Consider the following 14,675-nt stretch of genomic DNA (forward strand, 5'->3'; position numbering starts at 1 on the left):
TTGCTTATATTGACATTAATTCATCTCCAGATAAAAATTTACAAGTTAGTAATGTTGTTGGTGCCCCTTAGACTGAGTTAAACTTTTGTCAACGCTACAAACTGTAATGTGTCTCATCTAACATTTGCTTGCTTATATTGACATTAATTCATCTCCAGATAAAAATTTACAAGTTGGTAATGTTGTTGGCGCCCCTTAGACTGAGTTAAACTTTTGTCAATGCTACAAATTGTCCTGTGTGTCATCTAACATTTGCTTGCTTATATTGACATTAATTCATCTCCAGATAAAAATTTACAAGTTGGTAATGTTGTTGGTGCCCCTTAGACTGAGTTAAACTTTTGTCAATGCTACAAACTGTACTGTGTCTCATCTAACATTTGCTTGCTTATATTGACATTAATTCATCCCTAGACAAAAATGTACTAGTTTGTAATGATGTTTGTGTCCCACAGATTGAGTTAAGCTGTTGTCATTGTTAAAAACTGTATTGTATCTCACCTAACATTTTGCTTGCTTATATTGACATTAATCCACCCCTTTATAAAAATTTACTAGTTTGTGCCCCTCAGACTGAGTTAAACTTTTGTCATTGCTACAGACTGTACTGTGTCTCACCTAAAATCTGCTTGCTTCCATTGAGAGTGATTGATTGATGTTAGTTCTTTTCTTGAAAAGAACTGACTTGTTTTCTTAATATTTATGTAATTTAAGTAGATTAGATATGTAGATTTTTGTTTGATATGAGCTTTTTTTTAATAATTAAGTAAGTGTTGAAAGTTGTAGACAAATTTAGCATTTAAATAATTTCAATCTAACCTTGTCTCAACAAATTAAAAGCATTTGGAAATATGGGAAAAGTGTATGGTTTTTTTAAAGGTGAACAGCAGTATAAAAACCTTATTATCTGTGTGATGTAGCTTTTACACCATTCTAAATCAATCCCAAAACATTATTTTCACATGTTAACCGTTAATAAGTGAAATTTGGGTCCTTGGGAAGTGTCAATGAGTGTGCAAGTGTCATACCATTAGCTTATCAACTAGTCCTTAATATTCAGTACAATTTGTCAGCATGCGTATGCCATCATCTTTAAAACTGATGTAGAAGTAATACACTAACTACAGTTTTTATAAAGCTTGAGGTTTGAGTTATTCCTTGATTATATTAAGCTTGTATCTCCATATTGATTTTCCTGTAGTTACATAACTTGCTTTGACCCTACCTTTAGAATTTTTTTAATTTCACAACTAAACCTATGTAAATTAGTTAACTTAAACCTGTGTAAACTAGTTAACACTCTTAAGTATTTTTTCCAAGTTAATGTATTTTACTGAATGTTAATGACAACATATTATAAACATGTACTATAAATTTGATTAATGCGTACCATGTATTAGAATTAATTTATTTAAAGAATAAGATTTCATTAAACCCAAAACATTCTGAGAAATATAATACTCATCATGATTAGAAAATTATGAAATTTTCAGAACTCCAATAAAATGTTTATAACAGGTATTTAAAGTATGTTCATAGACAAATAATAATCAAGAAAGTACAAGTTTGTAATTAATTCTATTTTCTCATTGTTGTAAGGATAATTAGATATAAGCTATGTAATGGATTGCTATAAAAGTTCTTTAATATTAGATTATTAAATTTTTAATATTTAATTTAATAAAAAAAGTATTAATTTTTTGCTACTTTATTCTCAGCTAGGTTACATTTAACATCTTCTTATTGCTTATTTTTGTATCTTCTGATCCTAATTGTTGTCCAGGGTTACTACAAGGACACAGTAGAATTCTTCTTTGAGGGGCGCAATGAGTGTAAAAACTTTTGGAAGAAATGTGTTGAGAACCACGGTTTCTTCCGTTGTTCAACTGTCAAGAAAGTGCCAAGGCAACGAACTAGAGTGCTCAGTAGAGGATCTTCCTTCAGGTAACTGCCTTGGGTATATAATAAATATTTTTAATTTATTACGTTTAAAATATTATTTACAAAAATAAATTTTTTAATAATTTTAACAGTTTTATACTATGCTTTTTTGTAATTTTCTTAATTTTTCTTAAACAGATTTGTAGTCATAAAGGAAGTAAACTTTTGACACAAAATATGTTATCATTAATATAACTTGATTTATACATTTTTTAATAAAGTAACCAGTTTTACCTCTTGCACTATAGGGCTTGAGCATACAAATACTTGAAGTAAATAAAATGACGGTTTTTTTATGGCAGTAAAAGGTTTAATAAAACTTAATTCATTTGTTGAAAATGTACCAGCCTTTTTGTGCTTTCAATCTAGCTCTTTACATTCAATGTTGGAAAATCCCCAGTAATAACATGGCAAGCCAATAGGCTAGCCAGAATAGCTAACGCCGTCTTGGCCTTCGTTTTTGGCCACCAAACAACAGCCCCAAACATTAGTGCAGGTCTAACCATAGAGACATAAAGCCAATACAAAAGTCTCAGCTTAAGTCCACAGTACCCACCTATCACATCTGCATAGCATTAAAGGCCATTTTCCTCTGGCAAAAACCCTTTCCAAATAGGGTCCCCAGTTCAGGACCCTATCAAGGATTACACCTTGGTACTTAACCTCGGATTACTTAACTCAATGGAAGACCCTCTCAGTAACAATGGACCAATACCCTCCAACTGAAACCTCCTATTAATATATTTGACCATCAATACCACGTCTCAAGAGACCGCATTGACAATTGCTCAAGTGCCTGTATTGTCAAAAGCTCCTTCGATGTACAGAAAGACACCTATGGCTACTGCTTTTGCTGCCAGTGTTTTCTAAATCCTGCATACCAGTTGATACAGGGCTGAGTTGCATGATCTCCCTTGAGTATAAGCATGCTGATTTGGATGTAGAGGGCACTCTAGGAGAATCCAAAAAAAATCTAGAGAAATTTCAACAAAAAATCAATAGAAAACTTCAAATCAACTCTAGCCAAACAAAAATGGGATGCTGTGTACCACTCCAACAACACTGACGCAGCTTACAACATATTCCACAATATCATCCAAGCAACCCTTGACAACACCTGCCCACTGAAGACCTTCAAAAATAAACATAACAAAACCCAGACCTGGGACATTGAATGCACAAGACTTAAGGAACAGTACATCCGAGCCCTAGAAAAAGAGCAGTGCACAGGCCGAATAGAAGACAAAACAGAGACAATAGCCAGGAAAAAAGGACTACGACTTAAAGCTCAAAAAGCTCAAAAAAGAGTCGGTAGCAGCACATATAAGTAACTCCGAAAATAAGCCCAGAGCCCTATGGCAAATAATAAACAAAGAGAAGACAGCCAGACACAAAACGAACAACCAAATACACCTTCAAATCAATGGAAAAATACTTCACAACCCTGCAGAAGTAGCAGACTGTTTTAACAAATTTTTCTCCTCAATAGCACAAAGAACTCTCCAAAACAGCCACTTAAATGCCACAAATACTACAAGCCAAAATCCCCCGCCACTCACTAACAACACTTTTCAGTTCGAACCAACAACAAAAGAAGAAGTGAAGAAAACAATAGACTCCATGAAAACAAAAACCTCATCTGGCCTAGATAACATCTCATCAAAACTAGCAAAAATCTGTAAAGAAGAAATTTCTGATCCCCTAACACACATCATAAACATATCCTTACAACAAGGGATTTACCCTGAAAAACTAAAAACAGCAAAAGTATACCCGAAATACAAAAAAGGACCAACCACCGACATGACTAGCTACCGACCAATATCACTCATATCCACCTTCTCCAAAATTATTGAAAATATAGTACTGGAAAGACTTTTACAATATCTTGAGCACAATAGCCTACTAACTAAACATCAGCATGGTTTCATGAAAGGACGATCCACAACCACGGCCTTGATTCAACTTATAGAGCATGTCATAGACAAACTGGAAGAGGGCCACACTGCTACTAGTTTATTCTTAGACTTTACAAAAGCATTTGACTGCTTAAATCATAAACGCCTTCTTCAAAAACTAAAAAGCATGGGTGTAAAAGATAAAACTGCAGATTGGTTCTGGAACTACCTAAACAACAGGAAACAACTGGTGGAAATCCAATACACTAAAAACAATTTATTAGAAAAAGTTCAGTCAAAAACTGCCGACATGCAGATGGGAGTGCCACAAGGATCAGTGCTGGGCCCGGTCCTGTTCCTACTGCTTACGAACGACCTACCTGACTACCTAGAGCGCATCTGCCACACAACCATGTACGCAGATGACACTGTCATAACAATATCTAACAAAACCACGCAACACCTTGCCAGAAGTCTAAGCAGCGCCCTAATCACAACAAAACAATACTGCATCTCGAACAACTTAGTGCTAAATGACAATAAAACTGTTCAAATAAACTTCTCCACCAGGCAAAAAAATACACATCTTCCAATCACTGACCTAGAAACAAAAAACCAAACAAATCACCTTGGTATATTAATTGACAAACATATAACCTGGAAAGCACATACTGAACAGCTTTGCAAAAAATTAAGCACCAGCATATTTGTAATACGCAGAATTAAACAGATTAGCAATAAAGACGCAGCTAAAACAGCCTACTTTTCACTATTTGAGACACATCTCAGATATGGTATAGCACTATGGGGAGGAACAGCTAACTGCAACATGGAGAAGATCCTCAGGCAGCAAAAACTAGCAATAAGAGCTCTAGAAGGACTCCAATACCAAGAAAGCTGCCGGGAAGCATTTAGAAAATTGAAGATCCTCACAGTAGTAAACTTGTACATCCTAGAAGTAATTCTGCATGCGGTACACTCAAGAAAAACTAGAAACAGAGACCTTCACCAGTATCACACACGCCATGTCCTTGACTTCACACTGCCTGTACACCACCTGAGCCTCACAGCCAGGAAACCATCATATAAGGGAGCAGCCTACTTCAATAAACTTCCAGAATCCCTAAAGAATGAACCACCCAAACGTTTAAAAAAAGCATTAACTGCCTGGCTACAAGAGAGACCGTTTTACTCAGAAAGTGAATTTTTAAACTTGTAACTTAGATTAAGCTATGTAATTTTTATACAACCATGAAATCTGTACCAATGACGCATGTACTGTTCTCAACGAACATGTCAATAAAGTGTATTGCCTATTGCCTATTGCCTATTGCCTATCCCTTTCAAACAAATCTAACAATCATCTTCTCCATGGATTTGAGAAGAAAAGAGGGCAGATATATCAGCTTAAAGGACTTAGGTTGATCCATGCAGGAATGTTGCCAAATAATGGACAATGCAAATAATGTATATTGCCTCTTGGTTACCACATCTTCGAGGGCTGTTCAAAAAGTATCGGACTTTCTGTCTTCCCACTTTAACGAATAAAGTGCTAGCGGCAGGAAAAAATTCACAAGATTCAACAGGCTTTTGGGGAGTCTGCCATGAGCAGTAATGAAATAAAATATTGGTACAATTGATTAAAAAATGGTCAAACGTTAGTGGAAAGTGCGACGGGGTTAGGCAGGCCATCAAAATTTGTTCCAAAGTTGCTGACAATGGAAGCAAAAACAACCTCACCTTGAAATTGCACAAGACATGCTGGACAGTGCAAACAGTAACCCTGACTTCCTGAACACAGTGATGACTGGTGACGAATTCTGGATTTATGGATACAACTCGGAAATCAAGATGCAATCATTGCAGTGGAAACACACGCCAACTCCAAGACCCAAAAAACCACGGCAAGTTCGCAGCTAAGTCAAGATCATGTTGACAGTCTTCTTTGACTCCAGTGGAGTGGTGCATCATGAGTATGCACCACACGGCCAAACCGTCACAAAAGAATACTATCTTGAAGTTCTTCTTCGCCTATGTGATGCTGTGTGGCGCTAACGACCGAATCTGTGGGCAACAAAAACTTGGCAGCTCCATCACGACAATGCATCTGCTCACTCTGCACATCTAATTCAGAGTTTTCTCGCCAAAAATAACACACCTCTGGTTCACCAAGCTCCGTAATCCCCCCGGCATGGCTCCCTGCAACTTCTGGCTGTTTCCTAAGCTGAAAATGGCCCCGAAAGGAACTCGATTTCAAGAAAGAGAAGACATTAAACAGAGTACTATGACTGAGCTTAACAGCATTCCAAAAGATGCCTTCTAGAAATGTTTTGAACAGTGGCAGAAACGCTGGGAGAAGTGTGTGCGTCACTAAGGAGACTATTTTGGAGGGGATTAGAAATTTATAGATCTAGTTGAATAAATGCTCTTTTAATAACAAAAATCCAATACTTTTTGAACAGATCTCGTATTAAATTGAGATCTTGTTTAGTTCAAGTAATATTAGTATAGGAATTGGCGTGATACTGGAATTTAAAATTTTACGGTTTTCCATAACAATTCTGATATAAATCAAGGTGCTGGTGTTAGTACTCTAACAATATATGATAAGAAATACCATAAATATAATATGTTACGTATTTATGGTATTTCTTATCATATATTGTTTTATTCAGAAACTTGTTATTGTAAAATAATTATTAATCATAGTTTATATTAAGTTTGAATGCGTTTTTAGTTTTCTTATAATTCTTGGGAAGGAATAATAAGTTTTTCATGATACAGCATTGTATTCAATGGTCTAACTCCAAACAGGGAACTCTCATTAAATAATGAACTTCTTTTCATAATAATTGTAGAAACAAAATAATTAGTTATTAAATTTGGTAGATCTTACTACTTCTGTGTTTTAAATAAGATAAATAAGATTTATGTTTTTTGTGCTGATTTAAATTTGCATAAACAAAGATTTATCAATTACTCAGGTAATTTTTAATGGCAATTTAAATGATTTCTAATTGCAAGTGGAATTCTAAAGATAAGGCAATGATGTTTTGTTATCAGGTATAGTGGCAAGACGCAGAAGCAAATGGTGGAGTTTGTGCGAGAGAACTATGTAAAACGACAGACATTTCAGAGGTAAGAACTCAAATGACTCTATGCATGAATGATCAGATTCCCGCACAGCCGCCACACTTGACAGTGCTGCCACTACGACTATCATGTGTGGTGGCTGACTGTAGCTATCTCCTCTGTAGTGTTGGTTGGTCACCCCTCCTTACCTGTAATATTGTTGCTCTTTTATGCAGTTTTCTAACTATTATTGTGTTGTGTGTGTTGTTTTCAAAGTTATGTGATTCCTCAACTGCTCTTTTTTTTCTTCTTCTCAATGTTTAATATTTATATGGATAAATAAAACATAACATTTTTAAAACATAAATATTAACAGTTTATAAGATTTTTAACTTGAGATTATTATGTTTCATAGTTATACAAATAGGCTATAACTCAAGCTACAATATTTTAATTTCCCATTCAATATATTAAATTCAAGCGTATTTAACTATATTTGAACACAATTTTTGGTTTACTAATTTGTTGCGTTAAACATTAATTTCTTAGCAATGAAGTTAGCCATTCAAGTATTTGAAACATTTAATGATTTTAGTAACATAGACTATTCGAGTTGTAACAAACCTGAAACTGCAAAGTTTTTAATGATTTGTTAATATATTTTAAAATATGATTTTTATTTCTCATATATTCTCTTGTTGATTAATAATTTGCTACAAATCAAACAAGAATATATGCCCAAAAATGTCTCTTGTAATGAGATAGTTTTATTATTACAAACAACTTTAAATAATAACTGTGTTTTGGAGTAGCCATTACCAAATGCTGAATTTATAGATTTTGTATTTCTTGACTAAATTAAATCCTAATTGGATAAAATATTTTAGACTTTAAAAGTTTTCAAAATCTCATCTGATGATATGTATAAAAACGAGAGCGTGTTTAATATTACATATACTTAGTATACCTTATCATCTTTATTATAATAAATTTACATTCAATATATTTATCATTGACAATTAATATGTTAGTGAGGAGAGAATAGGTCAGCAACTCCACTTTTCAGTTTGAGAATATGAATCATGGAGAGATTTATTACTCATTATGATGTACTAATGTTGAAATAATAAGCTTAGTATATAATTTTGATAATTAAAAAAAGAGGTAAATCAAGGTAAATTTGTTGTATCAGGCCTTCAAAAGATTTGAGCAGCATATTTCTTTGGTTTGAACCAACATCATGCTTTATCTGTTTACTATCTGAATGCTGTCAGTCAGATAATAATTCTAAAAAAGGTAACTAACTGATAATAAGATAAACCAAGGATAAAGAGGAGCAAAATTAGATAGCAAAAGGGAAATGGACAGTTAACAATGTTGGAGTTTAATAAATAGGCATAGTATGGTCCATGGTTTTCTGTTGATTTGAGAAAATTATAATCTCACGAAGGACATAATAGAAAGAAACATAAAAATGATCTGTCTAGTAAGTGGTTTTTGCAGCTCGTAATTGGCAATATATTGAACAATATAAGTACTCAGTCAGAAATGTCGGCTCAGTTACTATATGCATCTAAATCTGATCTTGAGGAAACAACAAATTACTATAGTAACTTTGATGGGCTGGAAAGTAATTTTTTAAGTTTTTTTAGTGCACCTTAACCAATGCCAAGCATTACAGTTACTTCGCTAACGTTCATTTGTGTATTGGTAGTAACAGTGTTTTGATTGTAACATGATGCACTCAATGTTCGTCTTGAGTAACATAAATCTCTCTAAATAATTGGTGTTACAATTGCTGCATTTATACAACTCCATTAACCCTTTAGTGCCATGCCATTTTATCAATTCCTGTGCGAAAAGTACCGCACCCTTTTATTATGAAACGTGAGTTTTAGGGAAATGTCCCTGTACTGTGTTGAATATTTTGTAATTTTTAAACTGGAACACAATCTAAAAAGATAAAAACCCCAATATTTTTACTTTAATTATAATGATGTACCTTAATAGAATTTGTTGCAGTATTATTTATTGAAGATTCCATGTTGTTGTTTCTAAGCTACAATTATTTTAACACTGTGTTCTAAAATATACAAAATAAGTATGAATAATTGATTACAATATAGTAAACATTGCAATTAACTATTATTCAATGTAGTAAAAACCTACTGTTGAATACACAATTCAAAGCCTAACTTTATTGTGCATATTGTAGTAAAACAAAATGTTTTATTTGTGGAATAGCAATAAAATATTTAACACACTCGTACAAATTTGTGGTACATTGGGCACCGGTGAAAAAAATCATCGCAATAATGTAATTGGCAAAACTCAGCTATACTACCAGGCAAAGAGTAAAAATGCGAGACTGAAACATTTGTGTTCCTACTGTATTAGCCAGAACATTGAAAAATAAAGAGCAAAGACGTACTGTGACAAATTTATAGTGCATTACAATGTTTCAGTCACGATCCAAAATCACCGTCAAGCAACAGAGTTTTCTACTCGTAATGTATCAATGGTGTGAAGGATTTATTCAGTACGAATGTTGAGATCACCTCCATTTCACCTTCTGCTTAGTGCAGCGTCTGAAATCTGACTCAGTTGTGTACTTGATGAGAACATCTCTTCAACGATATTACATTTTTCTTTAGTCTACGTATCTCTGATGTCTAAATAACAATGCAAAGAGTATGTTTTGAGCTTCATCGCCACCGACTATGTGAACCTCTTCAGATGGACGTTGACTCCAGGTTGCAACAGCGTCAGATTTCTGGCCCTGTTCTAAGTGGAAGGTGAACTCAACATTTATATCGAATCAACCTTCCTATTTCAGCAATGTTATGTGCAAAAAACTCAATTAAGTATTGTCAAAGTTTTCTTGTTTTCAGCGTGTCGAAAAATTGCTTACACTATTAAATTTTTGAAATATTTTTTGGCCTTGCGGTGTAGAGCCATTATGTGATTAACAAATTTTAAACCACAGACTTAAAAAAGAGGAAAAGAGGAATTCTTGGTTGCCAATCAAACTCAAATAATGTTTGAATCTCATGATCAATGGTCAATTATTGAAACTGACTGTGTAAAATGCTTTTGGAAGTATATACCTGTTGATAAGTTTCTTTTGGATTATTCTTCTAAATGTTCTTTCCAAGTATCTTTTAGTATTTTGACTTCAATAATTTGACTCAAACCCAAATGTTACGCATTAACTCTGTGTCTTTCCCTCATGTGAGACACAGTTGTATAAACATAACATTTCAAATGTTACTTTTTACTGAGAGAATTGTGTCATAAAACACAACCTGTGGTTTCACTTGTTTCGTACATACATCAAACCACATTTTTTATTGGTTTACATGTATAGAAATACCAAACATAAATCTTTACCCTTGGCAATAAAGGATAAAAGCTCAGCCATATCTGTGACTGAGCCGAGCATTGTCATGGAGAAACACAATTCCGTTACTGAACATTCCTCTCCATTTGTTTTGAATTGACTGCCTTAGTTTTCTTAAGGTTTCACAATACATTGCCACATTAATGGTTTGGGAGAAAATCAATCAGCAAAACACCTTTCCGATCCCAAAAGGCAGTGCACATGATTTTTTTGTGCAGACATTGTCGTCTTGAATTTTTGTTCTTCGGGGATTGCGTGTGTCGCCATTGACTGCTATTTGCATTCTGGTGTGACATGACGGACCCAAGTTTCATCACCTGTCACAATTTGGTTTAAAAACTCTTCACCATCATCACTGTACCGTGTGAGAAAAGTCAAAGCACTTCTGAGTTTCTTGGTTTTGTGCAAAGTGAGCATTTTCGGAACCCACTGGAAACACCGCTTGCGATAACCTAAGTGGTCCATAAAAATTTCGTACAATAGAATGCGTGAAATTGTTCTCTTGGATTTTTTTTTTGTCAAATGCTCTTATCAGATCATCTGTGACGAGAGAAGGCCGACTGCTCCGATTCTCATCATGCACATTAGTTCGACCGCCATTAAACATCCTAACCCATATTCTCACCATTCCTTCACTCATAACGTCTTTCCCGTAAACATCCCGAAGTTGACGATACATTTCAGACGGTTTTACATTCCTTGTCTTATTACAGAACGAATCTCACAATCGGCGAGATCACTTATTGTCTGAAACATTTTAAACGTTTAGAAAAAACTGAAAACACAACATAGATCAACTAAAATGGCATGAGTCGATAGGTAGAACAAGAACGATTAATGCGCATGCGCAAAACTCCGATTGCAGCACTACAGTGGCAGTAGAATGAAACGGTACTTACTTTCTGAACACACCTCGTAATTTATTTGAATATTCTTCTATTGACATAACTTTAATGAATTACATTTAAATATTAATATTTTATTTGTATATTGGTTGTTTATTGGGTCAATTTACTCAATAAAGTGTTTAATAATTTTCTGTAATATATTCATAATTACTGTTTTTTTTATTTTAACCTTTAACATTTTTAGCATTGATGGTATGTCTTTCATAGGCTGTTATGTGAACAAACTACAGAAAATATCTCTATATTTTCTGGAAATTTATCTTTGGATTAGAATTTTTGTGAACACTCAGTTTGTTAAATTTCTAACATTACCAAAAGTTGAATTAAAATGAAATTTTATATTACAATTTTACTGAGTAGCCAATTCCTTACTGGTTTGTCTCTAGCTTTGTGTGACTCAATCAAGGGGATTCACTTGTATTATATATAATTTAATTACTTGTATTGTAAATATGAATTGGTGAGGTATTGTTAAGAGAATTTGTAATCTTCCTATCATCCAAAGTTTGTACTAACAATTACTCGTAATGTGTACATAGACGTATGTTTCACAATTAATTGGAACATTGCTAATGATATCATTATAATTATTTTAGTTTATGAAGCAAGAGAGTGAGCTAATATTTAGATTTCGTTGTATGTACATAAATAGCTTAAGTATTCATACATTCATATTAAGCACATACACTGAGGTTCAACAGGAAAACGCATTTAACCTATAAAAATGAAGTGTACTAAATTATTTAAATGTTTCACACACATTTACATTCAATCTAGTTTTGAATTTGTATTGAAAAAAAAAAAATATTCATAGTATAATTACCATTTATATATGTAATGTTGTGTTAAGGCCAATCAACAAACTGTAATGTTAAGTTTTGTTTTTTGATTTCAGAATGATATTTCATGTGTTGCTTGATGTTTTGTTGATGTCTGTATTGCACTAATAATTAAAATAGTTCTTAAAATAAAAAATAACACTAAAAATAACTCCTGTGTCCCTGGATAACTTCATGTTTACTTGAAAATTACCATTAAATCTGAACCATACTTACAGTAATACTGTAAATAACATTGAAATATATCTCGAGGATATAGTCTCAAGCTTTTTCCATTTTAATCTGTATGATAAATATATTAATAATGAAGACAAAAAATAAGTATAATAACAATAAAGTAAAGTTTATCCTATATTTATTTATTTGAATTTGTCTGTGAAATTTTAATTTAGTTTTTTATTATAAGTATGTACAAAAATGAAAATTGTTTAGTACTATTAAAAAACTCTGATATGTTATACTTGTGAATGTTAACATTTCAAGTTAGCCACAATTGGCCTACAAAATATTGGACATTTAGTTACTATTGGTACTTTTTTTTATTAATTTCTTTTATAATACAAATGTTTAATCAGTCGGAATAAAGACAATATTTCACTTCAATTCTCAGCTTGAGAAATTGACCAAATGAATCCCTTAAAAGACTATAAAACAACATAATATTAAAATAAAAGAAGAACTAAATGGGTGGTTGTGGTGATTTTGCAGGTCACAATCATTCCGCCATTCTTCATCAGTGCATTCGTCAGTAGCCACCAATGTGGGGGGTAGTATCTCTGCCCACCCCCTCCTGCCACTTGGGGACAGCTCTATCGGTATGTTGCATGCCTCTCCCACCCCTCTCGCCTCTCTCTCTATCTCTCTTTCTTTCTCTCTCTCTCTCCCCGTCTTGTGTTGCACTTTTGTGGGAATCTGATGTATACTAGCTTTCATACTGTATGTTCCAGATCCGAATGTGCCCTCTAAATTTTCCTTTTGGAGACGTTTTGTTTGTTAGGCTAAATGATTTTGTTGTAAAGGGCAGCAACAGGTAAAATGGTGGGATTTGTGTTGATTTGGTGAATGTGGACTATAACACTGTTCATTCCTTTATCTAAAATTAGTAATATGTATAGGTTGGACAAAATAATCAATTATATGTTAATCAAAGAGGTTTATTAATTTTTCTGTGTTTTTGTTATTGAAAAATTATTATTTATATGGTTTATTGCAAAACTTTAGATATATTTTATGTAAACTGTTTCAGTATTTCCAATAATATTTTCAAATTTTGATATATTATAATTATGTAATAAATGTCAAAATTTGTTAAATACAGTAATATGAATAAAAAGCAGTACAATCTTTAATTTGGTTTTATGTATGCTGTTATTAAAAAATAATGATGTTAAACATACAACTTGTGACATTTTAACAAAGTGTATAATTAACTGATAAAGTTTAGTTGTGTTTTGTAATTTCTTTTTGTCTAGATATTCAACATAGCATTATTGAAAGTGATGGTGAAAATAGGAAATAAATAAAAGAGAAATAATTTGTCTTGAATTAAAAGAAATTTGTTATTACTGTATAAAATGATATGTCGCTTATCAATTTTGTTATAGAAACAAACATTTTTTGAGTAGTTTGAGTACAATTAAGTACATTACTTAATCAGTTACTAGAATAATTTTTTTAAATATTGAGTGGAATAAGTGATCTAATTGTATATATCTATTTGAGAGGGCAAAATTTGCATGTAGCTGTGGCACCCCTGATTTTCTCTTTAGACTCACTCAGTTGACAAATGTTTTATTTGTTTTTTAATATTACTGTACTAACTAATCTAACTGTGATAATCTTGCTTTTCTAATTTTATCATAAGTCTGTATTGAACTGTACAGTTACAAACTTTTTAACATGGGAATTTCCTCGAACCTAAACTTGCTGCAGATGTTAATCAGCCTACTCGTACTGGTCACAGACTGTCATTGCCTTTCTTCACTTCTATTAGCTTACTTTGTATAGTATTATGAAGCTGTCAAAACTAACAGAAACTCATAGTCTATATTGTACACAGTATATGCAATAACAACAAACTTCTCACCATTATGCATAGGCTTTGGATACACACCCAACTATTAACCCATTCATCTACTAATATTTTAGCACACAGTTGGGCCAAGGAATTCCATTATTTTTGCCTATTATTTAGGTGTGCAGATATTTAGCTGTAACTTTCTAGTAAATCCTAGTAAATCATTGTTTTCCAAAAAATATTTTGTAGCAGTGTTTTTCTTGAGCTTACCTACCATTTAAAACTCCCTGTAACAAAAAAAAAAAAAAAAAAAAAAAAAAAAATGGAGGTATTACGAGATATAACCTATAACATACTGGTAATAACATAAATTTATTTATAAATAATTTTTTTTTAATTTTATGTTGCCCACCACCAATATTTTGTTCCCAAAATGAAAACCTTAAATGGAATTATTATTGTGTAGCCTACCTTATTTGTCCTTAGAAGTCACACACCAAAAGAGTGTTGTATATTTCATAGTATATTTACACACAATTATATCGTTTTTATATTATATACCCTACCATATTTATATTTATATTCAGAAGAATTGATCTG

At 32.7% G+C, this 14,675-nt stretch overlaps 1 protein-coding gene across 4 annotated transcripts in view; it reads left to right on the top strand.

Annotated features, from left to right (window-relative positions):
- Nucleotides 1–14,675, top strand: part of LOC124359566 (FERM, ARHGEF and pleckstrin domain-containing protein 1-like) — a 171,631-nt gene that overhangs the window by 103,781 nt on the left and 53,175 nt on the right. For 3 of the 4 annotated variants that reach the window (XM_046812425.1, XM_046812427.1, XM_046812426.1), the window contains 3 exons: nucleotides 1,784–1,944; nucleotides 6,903–6,977; nucleotides 12,767–12,873. In XM_046812425.1, the coding sequence (XP_046668381.1) occupies nucleotides 1,784–1,944; nucleotides 6,903–6,977; nucleotides 12,767–12,873 (343 nt within the window). The remainder of the gene's footprint in view (nucleotides 1–1,783; nucleotides 1,945–6,902; nucleotides 6,978–12,766; nucleotides 12,874–14,675) is intronic. The other variant, XM_046812428.1, reaches the window with a different exon arrangement.

The sequence above is a fragment of the Homalodisca vitripennis genome, chromosome 4, assembly GCF_021130785.1.
Source record: "Homalodisca vitripennis isolate AUS2020 chromosome 4, UT_GWSS_2.1, whole genome shotgun sequence".
NCBI classification, from domain to species: domain Eukaryota; kingdom Metazoa; phylum Arthropoda; class Insecta; order Hemiptera; family Cicadellidae; genus Homalodisca; species Homalodisca vitripennis.